General features: G+C 41.0%; 1 protein-coding gene across 3 annotated transcripts in view; it reads left to right on the top strand.

The window, feature by feature from the left end:
* KCNK12 (potassium two pore domain channel subfamily K member 12) overlaps nucleotides 1-15,700 on the top strand; it is a 238,918-nt gene extending 223,218 nt beyond the window's left edge. For 2 of the 3 annotated variants that reach the window (XM_089676430.1, XM_089676429.1), the window contains one exon: nucleotides 15,142-15,696. In XM_089676430.1, coding sequence (XP_089532556.1) covers nucleotides 15,142-15,193 — 52 coding nt within the window. In that variant the 3' untranslated portion in view covers nucleotides 15,194-15,696. Of the gene's footprint in view, nucleotides 1-15,141 lie in introns of all 3 variants that reach the window. The other variant, XM_089676432.1, reaches the window with a different exon arrangement.
* Nucleotides 15,701-22,506: the final 6,806 nt, after the last annotated feature.

Here is a 22,506-nt window from a genome sequence, read left to right as displayed (position 1 = left end):
GCAGATATTTGGAGATACATTTGGGCAGAAATTGCATACTATTTTCTAGGCACATATCACTATGTCGTATCTAGATATCTCAAGGATATGGATGTCTGTCAAGTCTGAATATGAATTTATGAAGTAAGAACATAATAACCGGGGGAAAGGACTGAGAACACCGAGATAAGCGTTACAAAACACATCATGAATATTCCAGTGTGTATTGGATTTCTTATTGGATTTATTTGGTTCTTTTTTTTTTTCTTGCGTTTCATTGTAGGATACAGTGTTGTGAAATGATTTGGGGCTTTAAAAATTCAGAACAATAGTAAGCATTTTAAATGATTTAAATAGAAGTGACAGTTGACAGGGAAAATACATTTTATGTTGAGTTGTAGCAAGTACAACTTAGCAAGGGTGAGGCCCAAGAACTGGCTTTTCTTTATGTGAACCTCTGCTTTGCTTGTGAAGGACAAAGCAACAGGATAACTTGAAGTAGAAGTCCCGTCCAGGGGTGGACTGACCATTTGGAAACTCGGGCACTGCCCGAGGGCCCGGGGTCAGTAGGGGGCCCCATGAGATGCCCCTGGTACCTTTTTCATAGGCTTTTTTGAGTTTGGGCAAGGACACAGGGGCCCCATGATCCCCTAATGCCCGGGGGCCCCATGAGTTGTCAGTCCATCCCAGGTCCCGTCAAATCCTAACTATACCTAAACCTATCCCACCCTCATTCTAAACCTATTCTAACTACCCTGTAAAGGAAAGATGTTTATACAGGCGGACCTCGGTTTACAAACACCTCAGTTAATGTAATTTTCAGTTTACAAATGAAAATCCATTGAAAATAATGGCTCGGCTTACAAATTGTTTTCACAATACGAACGGATTAATTGGTTTTCAATGCATTTATGATTTTTTTAATCATGTCCCTGTACAGTATTTATGCCTTTAAAGTGCACTTTATAAAGAGTTTTGAACAGATAAGACTTTTTTTTACTTTTTTCTGACCTCCAGAACGGATTAATTGGTTTTCAGTGCATTTATGAATTCATTTTTAATCATGCTCCTGTTCAGTATGTATGCCTTTAAAGTGCACTTTGTAAAGAGTTTTGAACAGATAAAATACTTTTTTTTTACTTTTTTCTGAGATCCGGAACAGATTAATTGGTTTTCAGACCATTCCTATAGGAAACCGCATTTCAGTTTATGAATTTTTCACAATACGAAAATTCACGCAGAGCTCATTAAATTCGTAAACCGAGGTACGCCTGTACTCACCTATTCTGAAGGGGCTCCAGTCTGGTCACATAATCTCTTCAGTGGACAGCTTCAGTGAAGAGGAGGGATCTCTGACAACAGCTGCAGAGCCTGCGTGATGACATCACCCATAGAAGGGGCTTAGAATGGGGGTGAGAGCGGGTTTAAGTATAGTTAGGATCTGATTGCACTTCCACTGCCGCCGATCTTTTTCCTGTTTTCCTGATACTGACTTACTATGCTTTGTTCTGCACTGTATCTCTGTGTGGAGGTGACCATCTTGGTAGAGATAGGTTTTTGCTTCCTCATCTCAGCGCCTCCAGCAAGAACATTGGTGTGCAAAGCCTATAGAATTAGGGTGTGCACACCAAAGCTCAAACGCACATGCATATGTGTGTATGTGTATACAGTATATATAAATACAATTTTCCTTGAGGCGCTATGCACTGCCGGCACATTATCTCCATGCCTGCAGATTCAGAACAAGAGAAAAATGCTTCCACACTTCTCTTATAAGCAGAGTCACTCAGTGGGAGACCTTTCCCATCTCCCCATTGGCACACGCAGCCATACTGCTAATGTGAACGGGGTGATTAGGGTGTGCCAAGGCACAACCTGCACATCCTGTACGCATGCCTATGAGCAAGGAGAGCAGTGAGCAGCACAGTAGTGATGTCACCAAGCCTCACTCCTAATTTGGTGAGACTAGCAGTCAGAGGTAGAAGTACCTTAAATCTCATACTGCATATATACAGCTTTGAGGTTGTAGACACAGGAGTGCAGAGGCACACTCACATACCAGGAAACACACTGCTATTTTTTAGGAGGAATTCCAGATAGAAAGGTTCTAAGGTCTAAGATGTGGTGGTCCACGATGGTCTGAAGGGTTTGGTCCTAAAGGATGGGCCAGTGGTCTCTGGTGCAGCTCTGGGTGTCCTCTGGAAAAGAAAAAAGGGAGGTGAGAGAGCCCTTAAATTATTCACCAAAAAGAAAATGGGAAAATAACTTACAGACGTTAGGACTGTAACTTTCCAAATGCCCAGACGGAGAAAAATCTCCACGCAGAATAAAGTTGGTTGTTCTTGATGCCATGGGTATCCCAATTCTGGGTCCTCTGCTGGGTTCTCACATGTGTGTGTATGAAATCAGAGAGTTCAAAAGGGGTCCTAAAAAAAGCCTGGCGATGGTCCGATTGGCAGAGGTGCCCGTTGTCATATGTCTAAGGATAAACATTTTTTCTTCATAATTGGTATGCATGATCCATCAGCACCGTGTCACAAAAATTACAAATCCCAACAAAATAGAAAAGCGTGTGGGACTTCTAAGCTGCTAGTGTACCTTCAGGATAGGACACTTAAGACACTTCAAATATATACACCTTCCTTTTTGCATAGTAACCAGTCATGATCAACGGGTCACCAAAATACATTGTTGAAAGTTAGGAAGGTGATATGGTGATAAAAATCATCTATGTTGATCCCCTGGAGAGAGTTTATTGGCAGGAAATACAGAAAGCTGGCGAGGTTGCCGGAGCTTGATCTTTTATCCTCTTTTTGAGTGTGAATCATTTCCTTGAGACCCAGAGTATTTCATTCACTGCAGATGGACATCTGTGACTCGGGAACCTCCCTCTCCTCAGGCTGTTCATTGGATTTGGGTGTGCCTTGGTCCGGGCATTTCCTTATGGCATTCAGCCCTATGCATTTCTCCTCTCTCTCTCTTGGGATCGATTTTTGATCTGAATAACCATCAGTATGGTGGTTTCCTCTTCTCTGAACCCCTGAAGCCAACTCAGCAAAACACATTGGGACTTATCACCATATTACCTTCCTAACTTGCTACAATGTATTTTGGTGACCCTTTGCTCATGACTGGTTACTATAGGGAAGAGGGAAGGTGTAAAGTGGGATTCACTGTATTGAAGGGTTTATGCTCTTACCTGTTTTTATGGAAGGGTTTATATGTTTAATGTTGTACTATTTGCAATAAAATTCTATATTTTGTATATTTGAAGTGTCTTAAGTGTCCTATCCTAAGGGTACACTAGCACCTTAAAAGTCCCACATGCTTTTCTATTTTGTTGGGATATCTCTAAGGATAGCTCAGCGTCATCTGGTTTAAAGAACATCAAATTTATTTATTTCACCAAAAAACTAATTTCTACACATCCAACTTGCATTCTTTGAATCTCTTTTAAACTCACATATAAAAAGTTACATCTTCAAAGGTACTGCATAGGCATAATAAAAATGTCTCAATGTTCCCTATAACATAGCAAAGCTTAATTTGTTTGAGTTCAGGTCCACTTTAACTGCCACCCTCCTCAGCTTTACATGGTATCTCCCCCCCCCCCCCTCCATCACTCTGTGTGGCCACTGGGAATGAAAAGACATACCTAGTAATTCTGTGAATGGGGAGCATGTGACTCACTACCTGTCTACCCATATGACAGTGCTGGTGCTTGGCCACTGACCACTTGGGCACCCATGGCTGTCACTTGGGAACAAGAAGATCTTCAACCCTGTGTACACACCAAGTCACAGGCAAGGTAGCAGTTAAGTGAACCTGTTGCTTTGCACTGCACTTGCAAGAAAGGTCATTACGACTCTGTACTGAAAGTGATGCAAAACTGGACATGGCTATTTTTATTATCTTACGAAGGTCATTCAAATTTCACATGTTGGTAAAATAACTCTTCTTCTATAGTAACTCTTCATCTTTTTCATTGAAGGTAATAAATGGATTCCAATGTACCATCATTGAGGTCCTGACAAAGATGAAGCGAAGGCTGTCTGACATCCACAGAAAGCTACAGAATGTTTAGGAGGATAACACTGTTGCTGTTGCCAGTGGTGTCATCTCTTAAATATTCTATAGTCTTCTGTGAAGTTGAACATCCTGAACCCCTTCTTCATCAAAAATTCAATAGCGGCACATTGGTTCTACTTGGAATCTATTATTTTTCTGCAATGAAAAAGAAGAAGAGTTACTCTAGACCAGTGGTCGGCAAGCCGCGGCTCGCGAGCCACATGCGGCTCTTTACCCAGTCTAATGCGGCTCTTCTGTGTGCCGGGCGCCTGCTCCCCTCCCTCCTCTCGGTCGGCCGCTCCCCTGCCTCCTCTCGGTTGGCAGCCCCAAAAGTCCGCGCGGACCTTTTAATCCGGCCTGCGGATGTGGCTGTCAGGATGTGTGTAGGCGGGGCAGCGTGCCGAACATGAGGGGAGGGGAGCTAGGCTCCTCTCACAGTCCGCCCTGAAGACCCGAACGGCGCGGGAAGACAGCGAGAGGAACGCAAAAGGTAAGTGAATTGACACGGGGGACTTGGCTTACTAGAAGGGGGGGGGGAATAGTACTGTGGGGGATGAAATACTATATGAGGGATGAATTACTTTATGAGGGATGAAATACTATATGGGGGGATGAAATACTATATGGGGGGATGAAATACTATATGAGGGATGAAATACTATATGAGGGATGAAATACTATATGAGGGATGAATTACTATATGAGGGATGAATTACTATATGAGGGATGAAATACTATATGGGGGGATGAAATACTATATGGGGGGATGAAATACTATATGAGGGATGAAATACTATATGGGGGGATGAAATACTATATGAGGGATGAAATACTATATGGGGGATGAATTACTATATGAGGGATGAATTACTTTATGAGGGATGAAATACTATATGGGGGGATGAAATACTATATGAGGGATGAAATACTATATGAGGGATGAAATACTATATGAGGGGATGAAATACTATATGGGGGGATGAAATACTATATGAGGGATGAAATACTATATGAGGGATGAAATACTATATGAGGGATGAATTACTATATGAGGGATGAAATACTATATGGGGGGATGAAATACTATATGGGGGGATGAAATACTATATGGGGGGATGAAATACTATATGGGGGGATGAAATACTATATGAGGGATGAATTACTATATGAGGGATGAAATACTATATGGGGGGATGAAATACTATATGGGGGGATGAAATACTATATGAGGGATGAATTACTATATGAGGGATGAAATACTATATGGGGGGATGAAATACTATATGAGGGATGAAATACTATATGGGGGGATGAAATACTATATGAGGGATGAAATACTATATGGGGGGATGAAATACTATATGAGGGATGAAATACTATATGGGGGGATGAAATACTATATGAGGGATGAATTACTATATGGGGGATGAAATACTATATGAGGGATGAAATACTATATGAGGGATGAAATACTATATGGGGGATGAAATACTATATGGGGGATGAAATACTATACGGGGGATGAAATACTATACGGGGGATGAATTGCTATGGGGGATGAATTACTATATGGGGGATGAATTACTATGGGGGATGAATTACTATATGGGGGATGAATTACTATATGGGGGATGAATTACTATGGGGGATGAATTACTATGGGGGATGAATTACACTATGGGGGATGAATTACTATATGGGGGATGAATTACTATGGGGGATGAATTACTATATGGGAGATGTATTTTCAGTTTTAAAAATGTGGCTCTCAAAATAAATTTCAATCATGGTTTTGGCGAGATTTGGCTCAGTTGAAAAAAAAGGTTGCCCACCACTGCTCTAGACAAAGTGTTACTCAACCAAAATGTGAACTTTAAGTAACTAATGTAACTTAATAAAAAAACAAGCTATGCCCAAGTTTGCATTACATTTGTTACAGCTCTTCTATAGTAGGAATAATAGCATAAGTCAAGTATATATGAAATGGTTGTTGTTTTTACTTTAGCATTGGCATTTCAGTGTTTTTTTTTCCATTTTACCGTCATATATCGGTTAATAAAATGTCAGAGTAGCTGATCAGTTGTTAAACTACTTTGTGTGCATACCAGAAATCCATTCTCTATATCAGTCTCTCTTTCAGATTCTTCATTCCTCCCAGAAAAGTTACTTTCTCCATTTCCTCATTTCACTTTATTTAGTACTGTTGAGTTTTGCAGAAGGGATTGCATTCCAAAAAAGTCGGTGCTTTGCTGTTCATACTGTTTGGCCTATACGGTGCCAGTAGTCCCTTAACTGGGGGTTGTGCCTCAGCCACAGCAGTCTTACTTTGGTTTAAAACTGTAATAGAATTTGCTAGAGTTAAATCATGTTTCAAAAGCAATTTGTCTTTAATGCAGACTGAGTTTGTTTTTTCTACAAGTTGTTATTTTATTATTTCATTTTGTTTTAATGACAAACCCACAGTTAACAACCAAATCTCACAAAGCTACTATAAACTGTACTGTGGATTCTCCATTATGCTGTCTACATTGCTAGAATTTACATTGTCCTGAACCCATGTTTCCTTTAGACAAAAGGAAGTTCTGTATTGCAGTAAGAGTTGTTATAAATGTCATCCTGATTAGCAGCAAGTAGATAATTCTCAAATATACAAATGCAAGCAGTAAAAGGCATTGCAGGCTTGCAAGGTGCCTGCTGGTGTAGAGAAACAACGTGTATTCGTAATGGACAGAGCACCAAATACATGCAATAAAATGACCTTGGTCCGGCAGGGATCTTCCCAATCAAAGCAGTCTTTGGGCTTGAGTAATCTATGTGTATTAGAATCAGTAGGAGCATCAAACTCACAGGATGAGAGTTCAAGCATATATTTTATTAATCCACAAATGGCAAAAGTATAACCACAAGAAGGTAACATATTCCAGGCACCGCATATTCCCCCCTTCATCAAGGCTTTAACATCTATCACAACATACAGTATACTGGACTCAAGCAATGACAACCTGGGTATGAGGGAGATCTTCAGTACTCAAGCGTCAGCATTACATAGCCATTAACGTGCGAGCTTCTTGTGGCTATACATTACCATTTGTGGAATAATAAAATACATACTTGGACTCTCATGTGATTTTGGTGCTCATTCTGGTTCGACTACACATACATTACTCAAGCCCAAAGACTACTATCATTGGGAAGACCCCTGCTCAACCAAGGTCATTTTAGGCCCAACTAAAAACTTTCCATTATCTATGTCTTGTGCCTCATTCCTACCCTCAGTGGAGGTACAAGAGACCCCTTGTCACCAATCTTGTTGTGTCCTGTAGTCTGGGAGGCAGAATACTTATAGAGTTCTTTATTAATGAATTCAGGTATCCATAAAACATGTGTAGGCTTCTGAGTACATTTTAACAGGAAAATGAACAGACTTGTACAGAATATAGAAAGCATTGTTCATGTAACAACCAGGGGCGGACTGACAACTCATGGGGCCCCCGGGCAATAGGGGATCATGGGGCCCCTGTGTCCTTGCCCAAACTCAAAACAGCCTATGAAAAAGGTACCAAGGGTATCTCATGGGGCCCCCTACTGACCCTGGGCCCTCGGGCAGTGCCCGAGTTTCCAAATGGTCAGTCCGCCCCTGGTAACAACTGTAAAAAGTAGGTAGGCACCAATACCGAGTATTTTCCTGAGTACTTGTACTTGTGAAAATACTACCGATACCTTAATCGATACTTTGCTGTGTAATTTGCGTTAAAGGATGCAAATTGCACCGCAAAGATTAGCATGGGATTTGAGCAGGAATGCGATTCCTGTTCAAATTGCATGCGTTTTCCCCGCTGCTCCTGTGTGAACCCAGGCTTGTCATAGCTCGAGTTCACATAGGAGTGGTGCAGGAAATGTCCCTGCAGGCATCTCATGCTGAGTGTCATTGGTAGGAGAGGAAAGAAGGCTGCGGGGATTTGAAATCCCCGCCGCTTTCTTTCCTTGCTTTGCAGTGGTGACAGTTCAAGCTAGATGGCATCTAATTGGTCAGCTGCTGACCAATCAGATGCCATCTAGCCCAAACTGTCATCACTGCAAGTAGAGGAAAGAAAGCGGCAGGGATTTCAACTAAGGAAGCTGGAGAGCAGGAGGTCATGGGAGGAGCGGAGAGGACGGTTTGGGTGATATTTGGAGACAAGATTGGTGATGTAATTTGGGGCAGAGTTATAAATGGCTTTATATGTTTTTGTTAATGTTTTAAATTTTATTCGTTGGGCAATGGGAAGCCAGTGGAGGGATTGGCAGAGAGGGATGGAGGATACTGAATGGGAAGCCAGTGGAAAGATTGGCAGAGAGGGGTGGAGGACACTGAATGGGAAGCCAGTGGAGGGATTGGCAGAGAGGGATGGAGGATACTGAATGGGAAGCCAGTGGAGGGATTGGCAGAGAGGGGTGGAGGACACTGAATGGGAAGCCAGTGGAGGGATTGGCAGAGAGGGGTGGCAGATACAGAACGGTTAGTAAGGTGGATGAGTCTGGCAGCAGCACTCATGATAGACTGAAGAGGGGATAGCCTGCGATGAGTATCATTACTCATACTCGCCATTAACAAAAAACGGTATTGGTGCATCCCTAGTGCAAAGTGTCATTAATTAGACAGAACACCACAGGAAATAGAAGGAAGACTAACGTAAAATGTAGATATGAAGGAAGAAGGTCCTGGAATGTATTAATAAAACTGCATTACCAGCCCAACTTTCAGCCAAGGATCAAGCCAACATGGCTTCAGAATGACATAGCTCATGAGATAGACATTTTATGCACGAAAGATACTAATAAAATGTTTACAGATGTATGTATTTACACAAAACAAAACAATCACTCCCAGCACTCAGACGTCCTCCACAGTTTGATGAAACTTGAAAAACAACAAGTCTTTAAGTGCCCAGAATGCTTGGTGGTTGCAGCCCTCTTCAGATGGGGGAATCCATTGCAAAACTACAAAAAGAGCAAACAGGGGGGCACAAGCACCTAGTGAATTACCAATGATTTATTTGGGAAAATAAAATAAGCAAAACAGATAGATACTCACAAAGGTACAACATATGGGAGCGTTAAAGACCACAATAAGCTAAGCTTAGCTCTAAAGAGCATGCTTCTTGACAGCACATGAACTGTTCGGCTCCTCATGCTGCTTCTTCCATTCACACTCCAGCCCTGCTGTACAGGGACTGCAAAAGATTGATACCAGGTCATATTAAGGTATCAACACTGCCTGAATTTAAAAATACATTTAATTACAAATAAAGCTTACAGAGCTGCATGAATGAGTGGCTTATATCTGCACAGAGTTCAGTTTTAATATTTCCCTAGAAACTAGAAGAAAACCTGAAAAAAAGAAAAATATTCATACAGATACGATAACTCACATGGAAGAAAAATATATTTGATATATATTTTAAAATATTCTTCCCAAATATATTGACATATATATGAAATACTACAATTTTGGCCATATTCAATATATTTCAAAATATATTTCAATATATATATATATATATATATATATATATATATATATACACTGCATGTTGAAATGCATTTTTTATATATTTTTTATATATTACAAAATATATGAAAAATATTTTTAAAAATATATATTTTTTAAATATATTATGCACATTTATTAACATATGGAGAAGTTATTTTAACCACTTCCAGTCCAGACACTTTTACCCCTTTCCTGACTAGGGCAATTTTCAGCTTTCAGCGCTATCACACTTTGAATGACAATTGCGCGGTCATGCAACACTGTACCCATATGAATTTTTTACCATTTTTTTTAGACAGATATAACTTTATTTTGGTGGTATTTATTCACCGCTGGGATTTTTATTTTTTTTGCTATGTAAATGAAAATGTCCAAAAATTTTGAAAAAAAGTGTTTTTCTTATAAAATTTTGCAAATAAATATTTCATCATAAATCTTGGCCAAAATTTATTCCGTTATCTTTTAAGTAAAAAATAAAATAAGACAAATTAGTTTATAACCAAAAATTATAATTTTTAAACATATTTTTTACATTTTTATTTTTTTTATATTATTATTTTATTTTTTTACATACTGTCACCCTAGCAGTACAGTGTCACCATGGTGACACTGTACTACTTTTGGGGGGGTGATGAAGATTTTTTTTTTTTTTTCCACTGATTGCTTTTACACCCATATAGGATGTAAAAACAATCATTTCTCTTTTGCTCTGTCTGCATTCTTGCAGCCATTGAGAACTACTGAGTGAGCTGTGATTGGTCACAGCTTGTCACATGGTACAAGGCTGTTGTGAATAGCCTTGTACCATGTGACCTCTGTGATCATTCACAGATTTCACACGTAGTAAGCAATAATGTCAGAAGTGACATCTTGCTTACTACTTTGCATGTGATCACTGATTGGACAATCAGTGATCACATGATCGGAACCTTGTACAGAGGTCCCGCCTGACGATCGGTGTTTCACTGTGTCCGGAGGACATAGTGGGCACCGGATCACGGTGCTCCCGGGGGAGCGCACACAAGCAGGGTGCGGGGAGGCCGTTTATAAACGGCCACCAGACCCTGCAGTGCCACCGTCCGGCCGTTTATATACAACGGCCGGTTGGGAAGTGGTTAACATATATTGTTACATACATTTGTAAATGCATTCCACAAAATGTAGATTAAATGTATTTTTAAAGACATACAGTATATTTGAAAATTTATTTTTAAACATATTTTTCATATATTTTGTAACAAAAACGGATTTCAACATACAGTATATATATATATATATATATGTATATATATATTTATTGAAATATATTGAATACGGCCAAAAATGTAGTATTTCAAATATATGTCAATATATTAGGGAAGAATATTTTTGAAGTATATTTAAAAAATATTTTTCTTCCATGTGGGAACATACACTGAGGTGAAAGTGACAATACCAAATGGGTTTTGGTGTCTCAAATGCTTCAAAGAGATTTATGCTCTCCAACATTCAATATAGGAAAAAAAAAGGTTGGACGAGAGCAATACCATAAAGTCAGCTTTTGATAAATGGTTTATATGTCATAGCATCCCCATTAACATATTAATTTGAAGCATATGAGCAAGCATAAACGTTGACATACGGAAAATGATGCCTGGCTTCAGACACAGCTAATGTAAGAGGAAATTAATTTCACTTGTGACGTGTTGCAAAGATTTATAATCAGAGCCCTCCATTCAATGTTCTTTGATTAAGTCAGCGGCAGAAAATCATTACCAGTCAGTGGGCCATCTAAGTACAAGCGGATCAGGTCATCTGCTCTCCAGAAGGTGTCGACTTTCTGCTGCTAATTTTGCTAGTCTTGAATACGTCTTCGATTGATTCTCCAAAGCGCACAGGTTTATTAAATATAAAATGGTGAGCTTTCGTCTAAAACACTAAACCATGAAAAGAGGCAATTGCTTTTCCAAAGAAAAAATATTTTGTGTTGCTTATTATTGTAACCTTAGGTTTAAAGACCAAGCACACTTTTTTTTTTTAAATAATAACTGCACCCACATTTGCAGCCAAAAAATGTACATTCATGATTTTTTACTATGCAAATGAGCCTGCAGAACATTGCAATTGCCCTCAGTGGATGATGGATGCAATGCCAGACTACTGCAGACTCTTTCTTCAGCTCTATATCTGAGATATGACTTTCAGTTGGAAAGCTGGAGGAAGCAACATTGGTCTTCAAGTGTGGTCATCACTGTACTTGTATTCCTTTGAGAACTACAAGTTTGTCTGCTGGGGTAGGAAACAGAACTTGGTTGGTGAAACGTATACCTTATGGCACCGCTCCAAGCTATGGAAAGAAAAGGAACACCCCACCAGCAAGTGAGAGTCTGAGTGATTCCAGTGTCAGTCAATACAAGTGAAGGGATGGACGCTGCTCAACCAACCCCAAAAGTCCAATGTTGAGGAATGGCCTCAGCCACTGTTCTGCCAATGCCCTCCTATGTGTTTTGCCCCACCCATCGGGGGCTTGTTCACAGACTCTGTGACCAAGGCCCCGGTGGGTGGGGTGAAATGTGTCTGAATGGCAGCTCAGGCCATTCCTCAACACTGGACTCCAGAGGTTGGTTGAGCAGTGTCCATCCCTTCACAGGACTGTGATAGTAGTTTGATTCATTCACAGATCTCTCTGAATGAATGATGCAGCTGTGCTGGAGGACTAAACGTCTGTGACTAAACGTAGGCTTTAAAATGGTTGTAAACCTTTGAAATGAAAAATGAACAAAGCGTATCCCTCTATAGTGTGTATTTACTTCAATCCAAAGCACTTAGTGTGGTTCCTATCTGCTCTCTCTTCTCTATGCTAACTGCATGAGTCACTTCTAACAAGTTATAGCAACACCATAGAATCCCAGGAAATGGCACTGTCACCACTCCAGCACACAGACAGTTATTGACAACCTAAACTGTGCATGTTTCCCTATGAGACTTTGTAGAGGGGGGTGTCCTTTCCCTCCACTCAGGTCACAGATTACACTCATTTTCCATGCTGTGCAGTGTATGGCACCAGATCTCCATCTCCTGCCTTCTAGAGCCCAGAAATGTTTTGTAAAATGTGTGCTTTAGGGTCCTTTCACATGGGCACCTTCTGTTCCAATCAGCAGAGGATTTGTCCTCTGATCCCATGCTGATCAGAGCAGAGCGGGTAGATGACAGGTCCGTGTCCATTCAGTTTATGCAGAGCGGACACGGACAGATCATGCTCTGCTCTTTGAATGGCCTAGAGTAAACGGCTCCACTGTCTGTTTATATCCGGCTGCCTCCAATCTGGCCCCCACTTCATTGGTTATATCTAAGGGTTTACAGCCACTTTATGTTATATCTGTTTGATAATGCTTGTTGGTCCTGCCAGAAATCTTGTGAGCTGACAACTTCCTGTGCTCTACGTTGACTGTTATTGTTTAGCATTATGCCTAGCTATCTCTAAGGATGGTGAGTGACCGTTGTCATCCTAGGACAGGAAGTAAATATTGCCAAAAGTATTGGTCGGCCTGCCTTTACACGTACCTGAACTTTAATGGCTTCCCAGTCTTAGTCTGTAGGGTTCAATATTGAGTTGGGCTGCCCTTTGCAGCTATAACAGCTTCAACTCTTCTGGGAAGGCCGTCCACAAGGTTTAGGAGGGTGTCTATGGGAAGGTTTGACCATTCTTCCAGAAGCGCATTTGTGAGGTCAGGCACTAATGTCGGAGGAGAAGGCCTGGCTCACAGTCTCCGCTCTAATTCATCCCAAAGGTGTTCTATTGGATTGAGGTCAGGACTCTGTGCAGGCCAGTCAAGTTCCTCCACCCCAAACTCACTCATCCATGTCTTTGCTTTGTGCACTGGTGTGCAGTCATGTTGGAACAGGAAGGGGCCATCCCCAAACTGTTCCATAAAGTTGGGAGCATGAAATTGTCCAAAATCTCTTGGTATGCTGACGCCTTAAGAGTTCCTTTCATTGGAACTTAGGGGCCAAGCCCAACCCCTGAAAAAAAACCCCACACCATAATCCCCCTCCACCAAACTTTATACTTGGCACAATGCAGTCAGGCAAGTACCATTCTCCTGGCAAAGACCAAACCCAGACACATCCATCGGATTGCCAGACAGAGAAGCATGCTTGGTCACTCTTTGAGCACAGGTATATCTTGTTTGTTGTACTGTGGGTCAGTAGTCAGACCTAAACCTGGTAGCTCTCCCCCACTTTTTCTTTTCCCCTATATTGGCATTGTGGCCACAGTAGCATTTGCGTAGGCAGAGCAGAGTAGGACTGGCCATAGAGGGATTACTTTGACGCAGTTGGCCGGCTTAAACATGTATTGCAATATGTGTGAACCAAATATCCCTATTTATTGTAAAGTCTGCTTGAAAGGGTATATACCAGTGTGCAGAGGGTCCTCAGAATTTCTAGTGGTCACTCCAGAGAACACGTCTCCACTGCTCTAGAGTCCAGTGGTGGCCTACTTTACACTACTACATCCGACGTTTTGCATTGCACTTGGTGATGTAAGGCTTGGATGCAGCTGCTCGGCCATGGACACCTATTCCATGAAGCTCTCTACGCACTGTTGTTGTCCTATTCTGAACAGCACAAGAAGTTTGGAGGTCTTTAGCTATTGACTCTGCAGACAGATGGTGACTGTGCACTGTGCGCATCAGCATGCACTGACCCCGCTCTGTCATTTTACATGGCCTACCACTTGGTGGCTGAGTTGCTGTTGTTCCCAGTTGCTTCCACTTTGCTATAATACCACAAAGAGTTGACCATGGATGTCACGGATGGACATATTGCACAGGTGGCAACCTATCACGGTACCACGCTTCAATGCACTGAGCTCCTGAGAAAGACCCATTCTTTCACAAATGTTTGTAGAAGAAGTCTGCATGCCGAGGTGCTTGATTTTATACACTTGTGACCATGGAGGTGATTAGAACACTTAAATCCAATTATTTGGAGGGGTGCCCCAATACTTTTGGCAATATAGTGTATTTATTCAGAGAATCGTCAGGCGAACATAAAGGAAAAAATTCCAGCATCCACATCTAAGGTCTGGTAAGCTGCAATATATTACATTTTTGTGTTTGGGTTTAGATATGGTTCAACCTTTAGGTGTCACTTTGTCAGACAATAACAGGTGAGAATTAAAGTAATTATTGCTTCTATACTCTTCGATGTTTGGTATGTTTGTAATTCTACTGTTATCATATCACACAAATTAAAAATTTTAATGCATTCATCTCATAACTTCTTGTACATTCATCACATTCCCAGATTTCTAAAAAGCCATCACATATTTGATTACATAATGAGCATAAATCCGTTGTATGTGGATCACAAGTAGGATCAAGCATAGGATCAAGTTTGGTTATAAAAGTAAAATATAAAAAGGAACTAACCTGATCTAAGCAATATACATTCAGTAAATGACATTTCCATAATCCATGCAGAATAAAATCCATTGCAACAAATAATAAATAATACAGTGCATTAAAAAAAATTGACCAATAAATTCCCGTCATGTTTTTTTTTTTTGTGTGTGACAGGTATTCAAGCAGCAAGAACCAGTGTTTTGGACTTCCTACTACTCGAAACTGAATGCGTTTTATTCTTTTTTTTTTTTTTGCTATAACTAAAGATGTCACACAATAAAATTAAACCTTTTACAGTCCTGTACAGAAGACATGAACTATCTCTCCAGGTCCTTCATTAACCGCTGGCATGTCAAAGCACAAAATATCATTTTTAAGATCTGCAATGCTCTTTTTGTATATTTTTTTAAGGGAATAATTACAATTTTATTGGGACATTATGGAACTTCTGCATAACATTTTTTTCCTAAATGCATCTTCTAATTTTTTGTCAATTAGAGTTTATAATGACTGCCTATGTACAAGATCTCATTTGTCTATTGTTCTTTTCTGTCTCTTGACCACTAAGTGCTTCATGGAATGAATATGCAACTCAAAGAATGCTTTTTTCTGATCTATTTAAGCTATTGATTATTACTTTATGCATGATTACAACATATTGCTGTAAAAGTGCTAATTGCTAAGAAGGAAAAAAATAGATAAAATGATATTTCTAAAAAAAAAATGTGTGATGCTCCCTTACTACATATTTGGATGCTGGACTGATAAAACCGGTTACTGATAGTTATTAGGTGGTTCCATGGGTAAGTGGTGGAGTTGATCTCCCTTTGAAGGTTTGGGTTGCTATCTTACTGGTATGATGGAACTGTTGCTTCAGTAGGAACAATGCTTGAATGAGAGGGAAGGAACCCCCCAGTGTCTGAAATAATGTTGTTAATTGGTATATACCGGTACTTATTTATGACACATTGGTTATAATCGCTGTCTTTCCTCACATATTGTTTGAAATGCCCAGTGGGCATGGGACCTTTCTTAGGCAGCAAGTGAAATCTCTGCAGTCACACACAAAAGTTTTTTTTTTAAGGTTTTAACTTTGAACTTTGTGGAGGGTTTCTGAACAGACAGTGACAGCTATTGTCTCATTTGCCATATGTAGTAAGGGCTTGAATGAGAAGGAAGGAGAACCAAAAATAATGCAACTCTTGATGGAAGAATACAAATATTTATTGAAAGTGTGAGAACGTACGCATGGAAGCAGCGCGTTTCAGGGGAATTGCCTCCCTCTTCTTCAGGGCTGTTTGTCCGTGCTAATGTGCTAACAGAGATAGATGAACTCCCACGGTAGTACCAGAATTTTTTGTGATAGCAAATGCCTGCTCCTGTATTGCAGAGGCAAAGTGCCCTACTATGGAATCCATCCATCTCCGTTAGCATGTGAACATATAAGCACGTACCAACAGTCCTAAAGAAGGGGGAGGCAATTCCCCTGAAATGCGTTGCCTCGATCTGTATATGCTCACACAGTATTTTTCCATCTTGGGTTACATTATTTTTGGGGCTCCTTCCTTATCACTCATACCCTTACTACATATGGCAAATGAGACCACATCTGTCACTGTCTGTTCATAAACCCTCCACATGGTAGCTAAGTAATAGTGTATCTAAAGTCCAAAGCATTAAAAAAAAACTTATGTCAATGTATATTCTCTTTTGGCAGTAGAAAATATACACCAAGCCTGAAGAAAGTGGAAGAGCCTCTCACAGTGTAATAAATATATTAAGCCCAATAGTTTTATAAAATATTGCACTTACATCTATATAGAAAAAAAGAGATCTCAAACAAAAACCAAAACTGCCACTATGTCCTCCAGTGTGTGTTCCATAGAAATGGAAGCGAAGTCGCCAAACGCCCCACCCTACACATTTCATCATCTATGCACAACATCCTCAGAAGCCAGGACACTGGCCATTTTACCCAGCTTTTCTGACGGCCTTTTCTTCTATTAGGAGAAAAGCAGCATAAAAAATACACTGAAAGCCATGATTTCTAAACATATGTAGGCACGTTTAAGCTTTCATTCATCCCGTTGACCAGAATATTAATTTATACTGGCCACTGAAATGAATGAACGCTCAAGTGCTAAATGCTCCCAGCATTTAGGACACATTTAGGTGGGTTGGGCTATTTTCTCTGCCGAAAAGCTCCTCTTCTGTAGTAAGAAGTAAGGGGAAGAAGTAAGAAGTAAGGGGAAATCCCCTCTCAGACAGTTGTCACCAGAACAGGTGCCCCCATTGGAAAATTACTTTCTGTTCCAGTAATAAATGTAACTTTTTGGATTTCCCCTTACCACCTGATGACTATGGACCCAATAATATTTAGAGAAGGTAAATCTCGAGTGATGCAAACAGCTATAAAAATTCTTAATCTCCCCTACACTATCTAAAACTAAAGCTGGGCATACACTGTTAGCTGTTATTCATTCAGCCAGATGGATGACCAAATAAAACATCCACCTTTGTTTGAGAGGATAGAGGAATCCCCCCACAAAGACACTGTATCTATCAGAATACACTGATCAGCGGCTGCAGGTGATGATCCAGAAAAAATTTCCAACATCATTGAAAAATGTTCAATCAAACAACTTCTGTCAATCGGGGAGAGCTACTGCTGGACCAGTCGAATCTTGATCAGTGTTTGGCCAGCTTTAAGAGAAAAGTTACACAGTTGGTAGAGGTTGAAAAGGACACCAGTCCATCCAGTTTTGGCTTTAGATACCCTTATATAGACAGTATACTGATCTAAGTAGATATGGACCTCTAAGTTGTTTTTTTTTCCCTGAAGTTGGGTTTTAGGCTCCTACTCCAGCCATTGAGTAATATTTTAGTTTTATGTGACTATTAGAAAGTTGAATCACATACTAACTTTGGTATACCTCTCTGGAAAGTCTAGTGCTGAGATAGAACTGCCAGAAATCCAAGGTTTATCCAGCTGCTCCAGCTTTAGCTGATTGTGGGGAAAACATGCCCTGTTGCTGGGTACTCAGGACCTGATGCCAATCTCACTGTTTTCTGCAGGGGAACTATAGGAAGGGATGACCCCTTCACTTTAGCACACAGGTAACACCCAATCAAATGAGTGATTTCCAATTTTTTTTTCTGTTTAGGGTGATGTGGTTTTTATGCTAGGTCTGCTGTTTGGCTCTTTCCATGACTATAATTCATGTCAATGGTGCCCTAGACCAGTGAAGGGATAAGGTCAATCAGTGCCCAAGGAAAAGATGCTTAACTGCACCCCCCACATTCCAGGTAAGAATTACCCCCATCATTGTTGTTAGTGGATGCAGAGGTGTCACTAGGGTTGGTGTCACCCGGTGCGGTAACACTTGGTGACACCCCCTCCGATGATCCCCGCAGAATGGATCGGATCTGCAGATTGAGCATAATGTATCGGACTCCGATCCATTATGCTTCATCCGCAGATCCGATCCATTCTGCGGGGATCGTCAGCTTTCTTTACAACTTACCTTTTCTTGGAGCGGGTCCGGTGTCACCCCGTATAGGACCGCACCCCCTGCACCTGCCTCGGAACGCCACTGAATGGATGCATTAACAACCCCAGCATTGATGTCAGTGGACGCCATAATAACCCCTAACATTGATTTCAGTGAATGCCATACTAACCCCCAACACAAGTATCAGAGGATACATTAATAACCCCAGCATTGATGTCAGTGGACCCATTATTAACCCCATGCATTAGTGTCAGTGGACCCATTAATAACCCTCAGTATTGGTGCCAGTATAACCACCAACACAGGTATCAAAGCACGTATTAAAAACTCCCAGCATTGATGTCAGTGGACGCAATAATGGCCCCCAGCATTGATGTCAGTGGACGACATAATAACTCCCAGCTGTGGTGTCAGTGGACGCATTAATAACCCCCAACACAGGTATTAAAGGATACATTAATAACCCCTAGCACAGGTGTCAGTTTTATTAACCCCCTGGTGGTCAGTGGCATTGAAATGTAACTCCTTCAATGACCACCCATGGAGGGAGGGGGTTAACTTTCACTGACATTACCACAAATGCAGAAGGGTTAAAATTTCACTGCCATGAAGACCAATGCAAGGTGGGGGGGATAAGGAAGTTAACATCCATTGCCATGAAGACCAATGCAGGTGGGAGATGGGGGGTTAACTTTCCCTGCCACTGATCCCCCATCCCCCACCTGCATTGGTGGTCACAGAAATGTTTACCCTTCCTCAACTCCAGCCTGCTCCAATCCCATTCCCCTACTTTCTGTGCTCTGGTGTTGGACAGGGAGCAGAAGCAATGACATCAAATACAGTCAGCTGAGCTTAACTTAGCACACACTGACTCGTGGTCAGCTCACATCTCCGAAGCTGGCCACATTCCCATTGTGTTCACACAAAAAGCAGCGTACACCAGAGCCTGAAACTGCCAGAGGAGGTAGGGAGAGGTGATTCAGTCCCACAGCTGGAGGGAGGGGGGGAGCAAAATACTCCCTCCAGCAGCTATTGCAGCCTGCATTGTGCTCTGTTCTCAATGATAGGAGTGATGGCAGCATCACTCTTGTCATTCAGGTAGCTGCAGAGGGGAGAGCTTATCTACTCTCAGTGCCCCCTTTCCACATAGCACCTCTATGCCCAGTGCACATGATCCTTTCGCCCACCCCTTGTCCTGTCCCTGCCCTAGACGCATACAAAGGTTGTCACCCTTATAAGCAGGCACCACCCAAAAGCAACCCATAGATAATTCAGTTTTTTTCATTCAACCAGTGGGTTGAACAAAAAAAGTGACCCGATTCCCACAACCACACATTAGAGTTGGATGGGGGAATCACTACTTCTGAAATATTGTGTTCTGACTGCATGGAGACTTCCCTGACATCAGAATACACTGATCAGTGTTGCAGACTACAGCCTGTGACGTTGATCAAGAAGCATTTGTCCAATAGACTTGTAGCACAGAAGTTGATCCCCATACATGGACTGAAATTCATCCAGTTCCTGCTGAAACAGTCGAATTTCAATCGATGTATGGCCAGCTTTATTCTGCCTTATTTATTTAATGTACAAGGTGGTATCAAAAGTTTCAAGACTAGTTTTGTAACACGCCAACAGATGGCAGCACAAGGTTGCATGCACAGTCGCAAGGAGCACCAACCTTTATAAGTCAGCGTGCCCAAAGACATCATCCTGTCTATATCGGGAGGTGCACAACTGGTGCTATTCTAACCATCTGCATTGCCATGTCTGCTATTTCATCATGGACAGCAAGTCAGAACAAAGAACAAATGTGAAATTCTGTGTGAAAATGGGCAAATGTGCCACAAACACGTTTGACATGATTCAGTGATGCTGCAATGAGTCATTCAAGGTATTCTGAGTGGCATGCGCGCTTCAAGAGCGGAAGAACATCACTGGAAGACGATGAGAGATAAGGAAGACCTTCGACAAGCTCAACCCTGAAAATGTCGAAATGTCGAAACCATTTGGCAACTTGTGCATGATAACCGTCAGAAAACAATCCACAACATTGCTCCCATTTTTGGCGTGTCATATGTAACAGTCCAGGCAATGCTCATGTGTGATTTAAACATGTGCCATGTTTCTGCTAAGTTTGTCCCCAGGCTGCAATGATCTCACTTCCACACCCACCCTACTTGCCAGGTTTGGCTCCTGCAGACTTCTCCCTCTTCCTGAAGATGAAGATCCAGCTTCCAGAAGACTCAGAAGACTTCCAGGACACATTCCAGAAGTGGCAGGAACGCTGGGAGCGCTGTATTGCTGTGCAGGGGGACTATTTTGAAGGTGATAGTGTGTGAAGGTAGATTAATCAAGTACTTTCTTGTAAACAGAGCTAATCTCAAAACTTTTTGATACCACCTCTATACCAAACTGTAGCATGTCCTGGGTTTTTGCATGCAGAGTCCTTAGAGTCTAAGACTCTAGATATTAACGTGTATTTATCAAGCCACATGCAGTTCAATAATAAAAGTCTTGAGGAGTTTTAGTCCCTTTGAGAGCAGAGAGATGTTTTAACTACTCTTGTAACAAAATTCTGTGCAATTGGTGATATCTGGTATTAGGATAAGTCCACAGAACACAATGAGGTTGATTTACTAACACTGGAGAGTGCGAAATCTGGTGCAGCTCTGCTTAGGAACCAATCAGCTTATATGTTTTTTGCCAAACATTAATTGAACAAGCTGAAGTTAGAAGCTGATTGGCTACCATGCACAGCTGCACCAGATCCTGCACTCTCTAGTTTTAGTAAATCAACCCCAATGATTCTTTATGGAAATTATTCTTTTTATGGGCAGAAGTAAGTTGTCCCTCCAAGGCAAACAACAAAAAATTCTTGAACCTGATGTTTGCAAAAGCACAGTAAGGGGTGATGACCCATGTTATTACAGTGAAAATGCCCCGAAAATAAAGAATTTATATTTTTAATGACACTTCCTCAAAAAATGGAGCTTTGGCAGATTGGCTACCATGCACAGCTGCACCAGATCCTGCACTCTCTAGTTTTAGTAAATCAACCCCAATGATTCTTTATGGAAATTATTCTTTTTATGGGCAGAAGTCAGTTGTCGCTCCAAGGCAGACAACAAAAAATTCTTGAACCTGATGTTTGCAAAAGCACAGTAAGGGATGATGACCCATGTTATTACAGTGAAAATGCCCCGAAAATAAAGAATTTATATTTTTAATGACACTTCTTCCTCAAAAAATGGAGTTTTGGCAGATTGGCTACCATGCACAGCTGCACCAGATCCTGCACTCTCTAGTTTTAGTAAATCATCCCCAAAGATTCTTTATGGAAATTATTCTTTTTATGGTCAGATGTTGGTTGTCCCTCCAAGGCAGACAACAAAAAATTATTGAACCTGATGTTTGCAAAAGCACAGTAATGGGTGATGACCCATGTTATTACAGCAAAAATGCCTTGAAAATAAAGAATTTATATTTTTTAATGACACTTCCCACTCATAAATGGAGCTTTGGATGCCATTCAGAACCCGGGCAGAAAAGGTTAAGAACTGTTTGCCCTTTTTTTTGTATCTAAATAAACATCAGATGCCTCCCAGTATGTATCTACATATGGTAAGTATACCAAAGCCTCATTAAATTTGCAGGCAAGAACCAATGTTAATAGAATGCAGAAACATATGTATAAACCAGTACATTAAATGGAGAATAAATGAAACCATCTGTTCAATGTTCCTTTTAAAAGTTGCCTTGGTCCTAAAAACTCATCTACATTCAACCAGAAGGACATTGCATATTCATTAAGAAACAGGAAAATTCTGCATGAATAGACAGCCTCAAAAGATTTACAATCAACTAAAAATAGGTTATGCTGCAGTGTTATGTTTGCAAAGTTCTCTGCACTGACTGTGACAACCTTTCACCATTTATGTGCCATGCACAACTGCTTTCACTGCTGACACAACATGGCAATTAATTCAACACTACATTAAGCACCCACTGATGCCTGTTAAGGTAA

The sequence above is a fragment of the Staurois parvus genome, unplaced genomic scaffold, assembly GCF_062004578.1.
Source record: "Staurois parvus isolate SC_StPar_1 unplaced genomic scaffold, SC_StPar_1.0 ptg000169l, whole genome shotgun sequence".
NCBI classification, from domain to species: Eukaryota; Metazoa; Chordata; class Amphibia; order Anura; family Ranidae; genus Staurois; species Staurois parvus.
This window is presented reverse-complemented; position numbering and strand designations above follow the sequence as displayed.